General features: G+C 44.5%; 1 protein-coding gene across 2 annotated transcripts in view; it reads right to left on the bottom strand.

The window, feature by feature from the left end:
- Positions 1–13,237, bottom strand: part of DENND2C (DENN domain containing 2C) — a 55,920-nt gene that overhangs the window by 13,042 nt on the left and 29,641 nt on the right. For both annotated transcript variants that reach the window (XM_049765671.1, XM_049765672.1), the window contains 6 exons: positions 9,880–9,989; positions 7,602–7,671; positions 7,183–7,260; positions 4,344–4,484; positions 3,320–3,468; positions 1,091–1,268 (listed from right to left, as the gene is read on the bottom strand). In XM_049765671.1, the coding sequence (XP_049621628.1) occupies positions 1,091–1,268; positions 3,320–3,468; positions 4,344–4,484; positions 7,183–7,260; positions 7,602–7,671; positions 9,880–9,989 (726 nt within the window). The remainder of the gene's footprint in view (positions 1–1,090; positions 1,269–3,319; positions 3,469–4,343; positions 4,485–7,182; positions 7,261–7,601; positions 7,672–9,879; positions 9,990–13,237) is intronic.

The following is a 13,237-nucleotide window of genomic DNA, read 5'->3' as shown; positions in this document are numbered from 1 at the left end:
TCCAGGTTTGACCTCCCACAGTTCAAATGCCTGAGCCCCTCTAGGAGTGATCCCTGAGCACAGGACTAGAAGTATGTCCTAAGCATGATTGGAAGTGACCCAAAAACAAAAAAACAACACCCCCAAATCCCACAAACCCATAATAATGTTGTAAATCACTGTATGTTACTTAAGAAAAGATGCCAGACTCACAATGAGTCTTTTGTGTGTGTGTGTGTGTGTGTGTTTTCATCCTCTATGTCCAGTTACCTATTCATATTAAGCTAAAAGACAGGAAAAACTTAAATGATATAACTTAGAGATACATGCTTAGACTATAAAACTACAAAGAAAAACAAATCACAAAACACTTTGAGAGTCAAGACAGAGGTTATCTGTTGTCAGAGGTGGGGGATAATTGTTGTTTATATATACAACAATATTTACATATATATATGGGTGGGGGTTTGGGAGATAGTACTGCAGGTAATTCTGATTGTTTTTGATTTTGAACTACGACCAGTAGTGCCCAGGCCTTACTCCTGGCTCTGTACTCAGGAATCACCCTGGCAGTGCTTGGGAGACGCCATGTGATGCCAGGGACATAGCATAGGTTGATCAAGTGTGAGGCAAGTATTCTTTTTGCTTTATTTTTTTGGAGTGCACTTGCAAGGCAAGTGCTCTATCCACCCTTTAGACTTTTTTCTTTTCTTTTCTTTTTTTCTTTAGGGCCACACCTGGCGGATGCCAGGGATAGAACCTAGGTCTGTCCTGGATCAGCTGCATGCAAGGCAAACGCCCTATCACTGTGCTACCACTCTAGCTACCTTGTACTATTTTTCTAGCTTTAGAAATCACTAGTTTTTGGGGCCCGGAGAGATAGCACAGCGGTGTTTGCCTTGCAAGCAGCCGATCCAGGACCAAAGGTGGTTGGTTCGAATCCTGGTGTCCCATGTGGTCCCCTGTGCCAGCCAGGAGCTATTTCTGAGCAGACAGCCAGGATAACCCCTGAGCAAAGCCGGGTGTGGCCCAAAAACAAAACAAAAAGAAATCACTAGTTTTTGATTGCCAACATTCCAATCTCCTCATACTGCCATTTCCCCCATCTCACCTCTTCGATGGGCAGGTCTTGGAGCTGTGGTAAGGAGCAAGACAGGATCCCGATCAGGAAAGGTGTAGGAGAGCAGACAATGTCAATCATGGATGCTGGCAGGACTGGGATGTAAGTGTGTTGCCACGTGAACGGATATAGTGTGGCGACGACAGCATGGCCACATTTTGACAGGGTGCTAGACAGATGAGAACAAAAAGTGTCACATACAACCAAGGACTGCCATGTTTCAGGTATTTTGTTAAGAATTCCAAACTGGGCCCGGAGAGATAGCACAGCGGCGTTTACCTTGCAAGCAGCCGACCCAGGACCAAAGGTGGTTGGTTCGAGTCCTGGTGTCCCATATGGTCCCCCGTGCCTGCCAGGAACTATTTCTGAGCAGATAGCCAGGAGTAACCCCTGAGCACCGCCGGGTGTGACCCAAAAACCAAAAAAAAAAAAAAAAAAAAAAAGAATTCCAAACTGGGGGCAGGAGAGATAGCATGGAGGTAAGGCATTTGCCTTTCATGCAGGTCATTGGTTCAAATCCCAGCGTCCCATAAGGTCCCCGGTGCCTGCCTGGGGCTATTTCTGAGCAGATAGCCAAGAGTAACCCCTGAGCACTGCCAGGTGTGGCCCCAAAACAAAAAACAAACAAACAAACAAAAAAAGAATTCAAAACTGATGCTATAACCATAGATCATTTCTTTCTCTTTCTTTCTTTCTTTCTTTCTTTCTTTCTTTCTTTCTTTCTTTCTTTCTTTCTTTCTTTCTTTCTTTCTTTCTTTCTTTCTTTCTTTCTTTCTTTCTTTCTTTCTTTCTTTCTTTCTTTCTTTCTTTCTTTCTTTTTCTCTCTCTCTCTCTCTCTCTCTCTCTCTCTCTCTCTCTCTCTTTCTTTCTTTCTTTCTTTTTTTTTTTTTTTTTTAGTTTTTGGGCCACACCCGGTGACGCTCAGGGGTTACTCCTGGCTATGCGCTCAGAAGTCGCTCCTGGCTTGGGGGACCATATGGGACACTGGGGGATCGAACCGCGGTCCGTCCTAGGCTAGCGCAGGCAAGGCAGGCACCTTACCTGTAGCGCCACCGCCCGGCCCCATCTTTCTTTCTTTCTTTCTTTCTTTCTTTTTTTCTTTCTTTCTTGGTTTTTGGGCCATACCCAGCGATGCTCAGGGGTTACTCCTGGCCGTCTGCTCAGAAATAGCTCCTGGCAGGCACGGGGGACCATATGGGACACCGGGATTCGAACCAACCACCTTTGGTCCTGGATCGGCTGCTTGCAAGGCAAACGCTGCTGTGCTATCTCTCCAGGCCCCATAGATCATTTATTTCTTTTATTTTTTTTACGTATTTATTAATTGATTGAGTGATTGTTGGGCCACATCCAGTCATACTCTAGCTCTGCACTCAGAAATTTCCCTTGGCAGGCTGGGGGACCATATGGGATGCCAGGAATTGAACCGGATCCCTCCCAGGTCAGCCATATGCAAAGCAAACACCCTACTGCTGTGCTATCTCTCTGGCCCCTCCTTATTTATTTTCATGCTTGGAATTGAACCTAGGGCTCTAAATATGAGAAGTATGAATTTTACCAGTGATCCAATTCCATTTTTTAAAAACATTTTATTCCATTTAAATGTACTGAAAAATCCAAATTCAGCTCTTCTCCTGACCTGATACTGCTAAAAATTAGCCTGTACTTAGAAGGCAAGAGTAATCTGGCAGTGCTCAGGGACGACCCCTCACTCTGTGTTCAGAAAACCATGCCGTACCAAGCCTTGAACCCAGTCTGCAGGGCCTGCACTCCACCCTTTGAGCTAACACCATCACTACAATAACTAATTTAAATAATTTTTTTTGGTTTTTGGGCCACACCCAGTGATGTTCAGGGGTTACTCCTGGCTATGTGCTCAGAAATCGCCCCTGGCTTGGGGGACCATATGGGACACCGGCGGATCAAACTGCAGTCCTCCTAGGTTAGCACATGCAAGGCCAACGCCCTACCACCTGCGCCACTGCTCCAGCCCCTAATTTAAATAACACTTGAAGCAAAATGTATTTAGGAAAGCAAATTTATGACATCTCCCAGGAGTCATGCTACAGCCAAAAGCAGATGTGATTGGGTTATTACCATTTGGAACCATTCACATTGTAAAAGATTTGGGACTCTAAGGTCTTTAATATGCCCAAACCTTCTAATAATGAAAAACAAATAGGACACCAGCAGCAGTGACCTATTTCACTTAGGTCTCACCTTAAACTGTTGGCAACAAAGATCACCCTCCGCTCCAAAAGGAGAGAGGCACAGACTCGGACGAGATGACACACACTCAGGCACTTAAAGAGACACTCAAAGTCAACGTGTTCCAGTCGGGAGTCCAGAGGTCGGCAGAGTTCAATTGACTAAAAGACAAGGATCTAAATCAGGGCGTGTGAGGTTGGAAAGGATCCCCAGTTCCATTATGGAATGATGGATCCTGTCATTCTTTCATTGCTTTCTTTTGGGGGGGGGGATTGGGTCACACCTGGCAGCACTCAGGGGTTACTCCTGGTTCTGCACTCAGAAATTGCCCCTGGCAAGCATGGGGGACCACATGGGATGCGGGGATTCGAACCACTGTCCTTCAGCTTGCAAGGCAAATGCCCTACCTCCAAGCTATCTCTCCTGCCCAAGAAACTTGATTTCTTGTGTGGTATGTGTGTATGATAAATTTTTAGTAAAAACCCTTTACTCTAACCAACAAAAGTAGGCATAAGTCTATTTGAATGGATATGTATATGATAAGTCTTGATTATCACAAATGTGATCAATTTACATATTTAACATATAAGTACATACTTAATACATATAGCATAATAATGTGTCATTGAGAAAGGATTCAATCCATGGTAGGAAATTCTTGATTCTTAGCTTTAGGGTAATCAGTCTCTTAAAACAACTTGAATATTTCTCTGGTGCTTTGTAGAACTAAAATATGTTTTCCAGTTTATGGAAAAGAAAAAAAAATGCCTTTTTTTTGCCTTTTTGGTTTTTGAGGATCAACAAACCTTTTCTTTTTTGGGGGGTATTTTGGGGTTTTGGGTCACACCCAGCAGTGCTCAGGGGTTACTCCTGGCTATGCGCTCAGAAATTGCTCCTGGTTTGGGAGGGCCATATGGGGTGCCAGGGATCGAACTCAGGTCCATCCCGGGTTAACCGTGTGTAAGGTAAATGCCCTACTGCTGTGCTATCACTCTGGCCCCTCAACAAACCTTTCCGAAATGAGTGAATAACTTACGCCATCTCCAGCCCCAGGGAGGTAGCTCTTAACTGTGATGGTACGTCCAGGAGCTGGAAAAGGAGCCTCCATGACACTTCGCATGAATGGGCACACGAGGGCCGGAGACATTTCTCTTCTCTTCTCGACTTCATCCAGAATCTATGAGCACAGAGACCAGAGTGACAATATTGGGGTTAAGGAAACTGTTGCATGAGGACAACCCAATTTAATCTCTAGCACCAGCAGAAATGACTCCTGAGCACAGAGCCAGGATTAGCCCTTGAGTACAGAGATAAAGCCCAAACTCCCACCCACTCCCACAAAAAGAATCCATGAGTGTAAAACATATTATTTTACTATAGACTCAATTCAAAATACAACGAAAACGATTCTACTAATAGAACTGCCAAAATGAGTGCACAAACTTGAAAATAACACACATATTTTTTTTTTCAGTCACATCTGGCTATGTTCAGAGGTTACTCTGGGCTCTGTACTCAGGAATCACTCCTTGGTGGGATTGGGGGAACCATATGGGATGCCAGGGATCAAACCTGGCATGCAAGGCAAATGCCCTACCCTGCTGTACTTTCTCTCTGGCAATATGACACCAATAGATTTGAAAATACTAACGATATGGGGTCGGCGAGGTGGCGCTAGAGGTAAGGTGTCTGCCTTGCAAGCGCTAGCCAAGGAAGGACCGCAGTTCGATCCCCCGGCGTCCCATAGGGTCCCCCCAAAGCCAGGGGCAATTTCTGAGTGCTTAGCCAGGAGTAACCCCTGAGTATCAAATGGGTGTGGTCCGAAACACCCCCCCAAAAACAAAAACAAGAAAATACTAAAGATATATATATATATATATATATATATTTTTTTTTTTTTACAAATTTTTGTTTTGTTTTGTTTTGGGGCCACATCTGGCAGTATTCAGAGGTCACTGTTGGTGGTGACCAGAGGACCATATGGAATGCCGGAAATGGAACCTAGGTCTGTCCTGGGTTGGGTTGGCTGTGTGCAAGGCAAACATCTTACCACTGCGTTATCTCTCTGGCCCCTGTTGTTGCTGGTTTTTTGTTTTTTTGTTTTTGGGTCACATCCAGCAGCACTCAGGGGTATCTCCTAGCTCTATGCTCAGAAATCACTCTTGGCAGGCTTAGAGGTCCATATGGGATGCTGGGATTCGAACCACTGACCTTCTGCATGTAAGGCAAATGCCTTACCTGCATGCTATCTCTCCGGCCCCTGCTGATTTTAAAATTGTTTTTAAAATTGAATCGCTATGAATTACAGCTACAAAGTTATTCATGATTGAATTTCACAAATGTTCCAGCTCAGTTCTTTTTACCAGTATCTGCTTCCCTCCACCAGTGTCCCCTGTTTGCTTCCTAGCCCCGGCCTAAAATGGCAGGCATCATTTTTTTTTTTTTGGCAGTCTCTCAGTCCCCTCACACACTTCCAATATAGTACTGTGGTTTACAAAACTGTGGTTTACAATACTGATAGGGTATCATGCAGATCACTTTACCTTTTGTTTTGTTTTGTTTTGTTTTTGGGTCACACTGGTGGCACTCAGGGGTCACTCCTGGCTCTTCGCTTAGAAATCGCTCCTGGCTTGGGGGACCATATGGGATGCCAGGTGATTGAACTATGGTCCATCCCAAGCTAGCGCGGGCAAGGCAGACACCTTACCACTTGTGCCACCACTCTGGGCCCACGAACTTCTTTTTTTTTTTTTTAAACTGTTCTTTAACTTTTGTTTGGGTCACACCTGGCATTGCCCAGGTCTTATTCCCAGCTCTGAGCTCAGTAAATCATCCCTGGTGAGGCATGAAGCCTATTGCTTCAATCTATCTATGACATAAACATGTATAACCAATAAGTAGTCATTAGTAACACCATATTTCTACCACCTCCTATGAAAATTAATTTAAATAACATTTTTTTTTTTGGGCTATACCCAGCAGCACTCAGGGGTTATTCGTAGCTCTGCACTCAAAAATCACTCCTGGCAGGCTCAGGGGACCTGATGTCGGGGATCAAACCTGAGTCCATCCAGGGTCGACCATGTGCAAGGCAAATGCCCTACCACTGTGCTATTGCTTTAGCTTTAAATTTTTTTTTATTTTTAAAAGAGGATATTTTCATTTCACTAACGTGAAAGCAAAGAAGGTGGCACTATGAGTAAGTAAGATACTGGAGTTTGGGGTTTTAGAAAACATCAAATATTCCCAAACTTATTTATCCTACAGAACCCACTCATGGAAAAGAACAAATTTAATTAACACTCTCCTGGGAATATACCTTATTTTTTGAGAATATACAGAAAAAAACATGAAATTGCATCTAAGACTACTCCTGTCCCCTATCCCATCATTGCTGCCCCTTCCACACACAGAAGATAGTATTGTCCACAAATAAAAATGAGGATGACCTAGCAATCCCTTGTGGACGAGAGAGAGAGAGAGAGAGAGAGAGAGAGAGAGAGAGAGAGAGAGAGAGAGATGAGTTTAAGCCCTCAAACTCGTGTTCTAAACGACTGATGAGCCGTGTCTAAAGTAAGCTGTTAAAGCTTATATAACTTAACACTGCCATCTGAAAACCCCTAAATGTACTCAAAATCTCAGAGACCAGGGGCCGGAGCAGTGGCACAATTGGTAGGGCATCTGCCTTGCATGCACTAACTTAGGATGGACCGCGGTTCGATTCCCCGGCATCCCATATGGTCCCCCAAGCCAGGAGTGATTTCTGAGTGCATAGCCAGGAGTAACCCCTGAGCATCATAGGGTAGGACCAAGAACAAAACAAAACAAAAAAGTATCTCAGAGACCATCGTTTTCACAGGCCATTTTCTACTCACCTTTGAGAACAGGTTGAAGCAGCCGAGGCGACTGACCATACAGTAAACCTCTGGCAGTCGCTTTCCTCTGCCTTCTGGCTAATAAAAAATAGCAAAGAAAAGATTATGCAGCCTAAGGCTCTGTTAATTTGAAAAAAATTTTTTTTTTGGCTTTTGGGTCACACCCGGCAGTGCTCAGGGGTTCCTCCTGGCTCCACACTCAGAAATCGCTCCTGGCAGACTCAGGGACCGTATGGGATGCCAGGATTCGAACCACCGTCCTTCTGCATGCAAGGCAAATGCCTTACCTCCATGCTATCTCTCCGGCCCTGTTCCTGAAATTCTTTTTTTTTTTTTGTGGCCCCCCCCCATTCCTGAAATTCTTAATCTGTCTACTGTTCCTCATCTGGCCCTCCCTGCACCCTGAGTTTGGTACTTACCAAGAGTTTCTTACAGTAACCAAACCATCGGCTCCCATCTTCTCCAGTTAAGACGAAGGAGAAGGTTTCACTGAAAAAGTAATCAACAGTTTGAGATCCAGATGACTGCCTTGGCAATTGGCAGCCAACAGCCATTACTTTGTCATCTGAGAGCGAAAGAAAGCTTCAATATTTCATTTACTACTATTTCATGTCACATTCTTTCCTAGAGAGAACAGTTAAGAGCCTCTGCTGCCTCCTGCTTTTGGACTGTTTACCGGGGGGGATGCTCTCTCCAACAGTGCTCAGGACCACTGGTACTAGGAGAAAAATAGGGCCAGGAACAAATGCAGGGGATAATTTATACAAGGCAAGAAACCTGAGTCCTTGACCCAGTTCAGTTGTTGTTGTTATTATTATTATTATTTGGTTTTTGGGTCACACCAGGCAGCGCTCAGGGGTTACTCCTGGCTCTGTGCTCAGAAATTGCTCCTGGCTAGGAGGGAACCATATGGGATGCCAGGAATTAAACTATAGTCCTGTCAGTCCTGGGTTGGCCGTGTGCAAGGCAAACACCCTATCACTGTGCTATCACTCTGGCCCAGTTCAGTTATTAATTAAACCTGTTTTCCTTTTGTTGAATATCCAATCTAGTTAAACTGCAGGTAGGTGGTAAAGGATTTTTTTCCCCACCCAGAAGAGCTCACGGCTTACTTCTGACTCTGTATTTAGGAATGACTCAATTCTAATGGGTTTGGTGGGATGACCTGGGGTGCCAGAACTGGACCCAGGTCAGCTGTATGCAAGGCAAGTGCCCCACACACTGTATTATTTCTCCAATCCTAAACTATAAAGGATTTCAAGAATACACTTTTCCCTTACAATTGCTATTTTTGGGGGATAGGAGAAGGGTCGAGAGAGAGAGCATAGCAATCGGACATTTGTCTTACATATGGTAAACCCAGGAAGTACCTAGCTCAATTCCCGGCATCCCATATAGTCCCCCAGCCTGCCAGGGGTGATTTCTGAGTGCAGAGCCACAAGTAACCCCTAAGCACCACTGCATGTGGCCCAACAATCAACCAGTCAATAAATAAATAAAGTTTAAAAAAGATACATTTTAGGGGGCCAGAGAGATAGCCCAGCAGTAGGGCATTTGCCTTGCACCCGGTTGACCCAGGAGGGACCTTGGTTTGATTCCCAGCATCTCATAAGATTCCCAAGCCTGCCAGGAGCGATTTCTGAATGCAGAGACAGGAGTAACCCCTGAGCACTGCTGGATGTGCCCCCCCCAAAAAAAAACAAAACAAAACAAAAACAAAAAACATTTAAAAATGTATTTAAAATTTGAACATATTGTGGCCGGAGCAATAGCACAGCAGAAGGGCATTTGCTTTATACGCAGCTGATTCAGGACAGACCCGGATTCGATTCCTGGCATCCCATATGGTCCCTCCCTCCCCTGAGCCTGCCAGGAAGATTTTTAAGCCCAGAGCCAGGGTAGCCCAAAAGCAAAACAAAACAAAAGAGCATATGGGATAAAAATAAAGATGGGAAAGGAATATGACAATATATTTAAATCATAAATCCAGTAACTTATAATTTTGGCTTTTTATTTACCTCTGTGACTTTACCAAATGATGTATAGATTTTTTTGAACTTCATTGATGTATTGATTAATTGATTCATTGGTTTTTGGCCCACCTCCAGAGACACTCAGGAGTCACTCCTGGCTCTGCACTCAGAAATCACCTGGCAAACTTGGGGACCATATGGGGTGATGGGAATCAAACCTGAGTCCCTCCCAGGTCAAGTGCATGCAAGGCAAATGCCCCACCACTGTGCTATACCTCTGGCCCCTACCAAATATTCTTTTTTGTTTGTTCATTTGTTTGTTTTGGGTCAACACCCAAGGGTTACTCCTGGCTCTATGCTCAGAAATCACTCCTGGCGGGTTTTGGGGACCATATGGGATGCCGGGATTCGAACCACTGTCCTTCTGCATGCAAGGCAAACTCTGGCCCCCCTACCAAATATTCTAAACTAAGCTTTTTGCAGACAAGGGAGATGGGAGGACAAGTAACCAACCACAGAGCAGTGGCCAGGCCAATGAGAAAGAGACTGACAACACAACATCAGGCTTGAGAGGTAGGGCATATTCTTGGATTTATACTCAGTGATCAGTCCTGGAGGGATTGGGGGGCTGAATACAGGGGGTGCTGGGGATCAAACCGGGGTCATCTGCATGCAAAGCAAAACCTTAAACCCCTGTTTTTCTCCTTTGGCTCCCACCTCTTACCTCTTGAGTTCGAAAGTTGGCACCCAGTCCTTTGAATCAGGAAAACAAAATTTAGGAATAACTTTGAGTCTCTCTTCAGTGTCTTTGGATTGCTTAAAGCCATGGTCACCCTGAATAGAGAAAAATGGGTTTTATTAGACTTCACAGCCTTAGGGAAAAAACAAAAAACAAAAAACAAAAAACTCAGCCTAGTGTTGGGAAAAAGATTCTCTGATATGTCTCAACCTCATTTTGGGTTGTTCAATGAAATAGAAAGTTAAAACTGGTAATGACTACTGCATAGAGTTAGTTACAAAGAATAAAGATCCTATTTTTATCCAGAAAGCCCTTGTAGAAATCCCATAACCTGATATATGAGAGATAATTTAAAATCTTTTTTAAAAATTAATATAAGAGATAATTAAAACAGTTTTGGGGGGCTCAGTTCCAGTGCTCCAGGGATTACCCAGAGCAGAGTTGTATCTGGAACCTTCAAGTCACACCTGGTCTAATCTGGAGATGCTCTGGGGAACATGTGGTGCCCGGGATTAAACCAGTTAGCTGCATGTATGACATGCACTTTAACCCTTGTAACTGATATATCTCGACCTTCTGAAAAGTTCATTTTTTTGGCTACACCCAACTGTGCTCAAAGGTTACTCCTGGCTCTGCACTAGAAATTACTCCTGGTGGTATTGGGAAACAACGTAGATGCCGGGATTCAAACCCAGAAGAGCTGAGTGCAAGGTTTGCTGCACTATTTGCTGCACTCTCATACCAGTCCCCCCAAAACAGTTTCTTATCTAGACATTTAATTCAAGGTTCACATACGGAATGGCAACAAATAATTTAATGAATCATAAATAAAATAGATTCTATAATGTAATGAATAGCAGAAACCTTATCAGCTTAAGACATTTTCTGATGGGCCCAGAGAGATAGCACAGCGGTGTTTGCCTTGCAAGCAGCCGATCCAGGACCAAAGATGGTTGGTTCAAATCCCGGTGTCCCATGTGGTCCCCCGTGCCTGCCAGGAGCTATTTCTGAGCAGACAGCCAGGAGTAACCCCTGAGCACTGCCGGGTGTGGCCCAAAAACCAAAAAAAAAAAAAAAAAAAAAAAAAGACATTTTCTAATCAATAATCAAATCTATCGACCTCTCTACCTACCTATCTATCTCTGTATTCAGGAATCAATACTGGGTAAGATAGGAGGATCACAGAGGGTGTCAGGGATTGACCCTGGGTCAAGCACCCTACCCCATTATATTATTGCTCTGGCCCTCAAATCAATGTTTTAATTTTCTTTGATTTTTGAGCCACACCTAGTGGTGCTCAGGGGGTTACTCCTGTCTCTGTGCTCAGAAATTACTCCTGGCAGGCTCAGGGGGTCATATAGGATGCCAGGGGATTGAACCTGGGTTGGCCACCTGTAAGTCAAAAATGCCCTACCCACTGTGCTATTGCTCCAGCCCCATCAAATCAATTTGTTTGTTTGAAGTTTGGGGCCACACCTGATGGGCACTCAGCGGATACTCCTGGTTCTGCACTCAGAAATCACTCCTGGCAGGCTCAGGGACCATATGGGATGCTGGGAATTGAACCAGGGTTCATCAGGTGTTGGGCGCATGCAAGGCAAATGCCCTATCACTGAGCTGTTGTTCTGGCTCGAATATATATATATTTCTTTTTTTTTGGTTTTTGGGTCACACCTGGCCATGTGTGTGATGGGGCCACACCTGATGGGCACTCAGCGGTTACTCCTGGCTCTGCACTCAGAAATCGCTCCTGGCAGGCTCAGGGGACCATATGGGATGCCGGAATTCAAACCACCATCCTTCTGCATGCAAGGCAAACACTTTATTTCCATGTCATCTCTTCGGCCCCAAATCAATTTATTTTTAAGACTAAAAAGACATCTGAATGTGATTTAGAAAAGATACTATTTTAGAGCCCACCCCATAATCATTTCTTACCATATAATCTTAGGTCCCTAATTATTGGTTTTCAATTTCCTGTAAATTTTAGCATGGAAGACCCTTAGTGTGAGTTTGGTATTATACTTTAAAAGAAAATTTGGGGGGGGGGCAGAGAGATGGCATGGAGGTAAGGCGTTTGCCTTTCATGCAGAAGGATGGTGGTTTGAATCCCGGCAACCCATATGGTCCCCTGTGCCTGACATGGGCGATTCCTGAGCCTAGAGCCAGGAGTAACCCCTGAGCACTGATGGGTGTGACCCAAAAGCCAAAAAAGAAAAAGAAAATTTTGGGGGCTGAAGCAATAGTATAGCAGGTAGGGCTTTTGCTTTGAATGCAGTTAACCCAGATTCCATATGGTCTCCTGAGCATCACCAGGAGTGACCTCTGAGCACAAAATCAGGGTCATCCTTGAGCAAACATGTAGATTAATTTATCTAATCTGAAGAATAATCACCAAATTGGCCTCCTGCAACAAATAAAAGCAATCACCCTTTAGTTTCTTTTTATTTTTTATTTTATTGGTTTTGGTTTTTGGGCCACACCCTGTGATGCTCAGGGGTTACTCTTGGCTATGTGCTCAGAAATCGCTCCTGGCTTGGAGGCTTGCAATGGGACGCGGGGAATCGAACCATAGTCTAGCCTAGGTTATCGCGTGCAAGGCAAATGCCCTACCGCTTGCGCCACCGCTCCGGCCCCATTCACCCTTTAATTTCTAGAACAAAGAATAGTCATGCTGGGTTACCCGATATCAACCTCTTATAAAATGGAAAAGCATTTTAACAAAATTTCAGTAATATCAAATTCTATTATATTCATTCAATTTGCCACAACAGATGATCTTTGTTTTTGGTTTTTTGGGCCACACCCATTTGATGCTCAGAGGTTACTCCTGGCTAAGCACTCAGAAATCGCCCCTGGATTGGGGGGACCATATGGGACGCCGGGGGATCAAACCGTGGTCTTTCCTTGGCTAGCGCTTGCAAGGCAGACACCTTACCTCTAGCACCACCTCTCCGGCCCCACAACAGATGATCTTAATCCAAAATGTCCTTCGTTAAATTAAAAGTGCCTCAATTTATCATTTTTTAATCTTTTTTGGGGGAGGAGCACACCTGGCAGTGCTCAGGGTTGCTCCTGGCTCTGCACTCAGAACTTACTCTTAGAGGCCAGAGTGATAGCACAGCGGTTAGGGAATTTGCCTTACATGCTGCTGACCAGGGAAGGATCCCAATTTGATCCCTGGCATCCCATATAGTATCCCCGAGCCTGCCAGGGGCAATTTCTAAGCGCAGAGCCAGAAATAACTGCTGGGTGTGGCCCAAAAACAACAACAAAAAATGACTCTTGGCATGCTTGGGGTACCATATAGGATGCCAGAGATTGAACCCAGGTTAGCTACATA

Source organism: Suncus etruscus, chromosome 19, assembly GCF_024139225.1.
Source record: "Suncus etruscus isolate mSunEtr1 chromosome 19, mSunEtr1.pri.cur, whole genome shotgun sequence".
NCBI classification, from domain to species: Eukaryota; Metazoa; Chordata; class Mammalia; order Eulipotyphla; family Soricidae; genus Suncus; species Suncus etruscus.
This window is presented reverse-complemented; position numbering and strand designations above follow the sequence as displayed.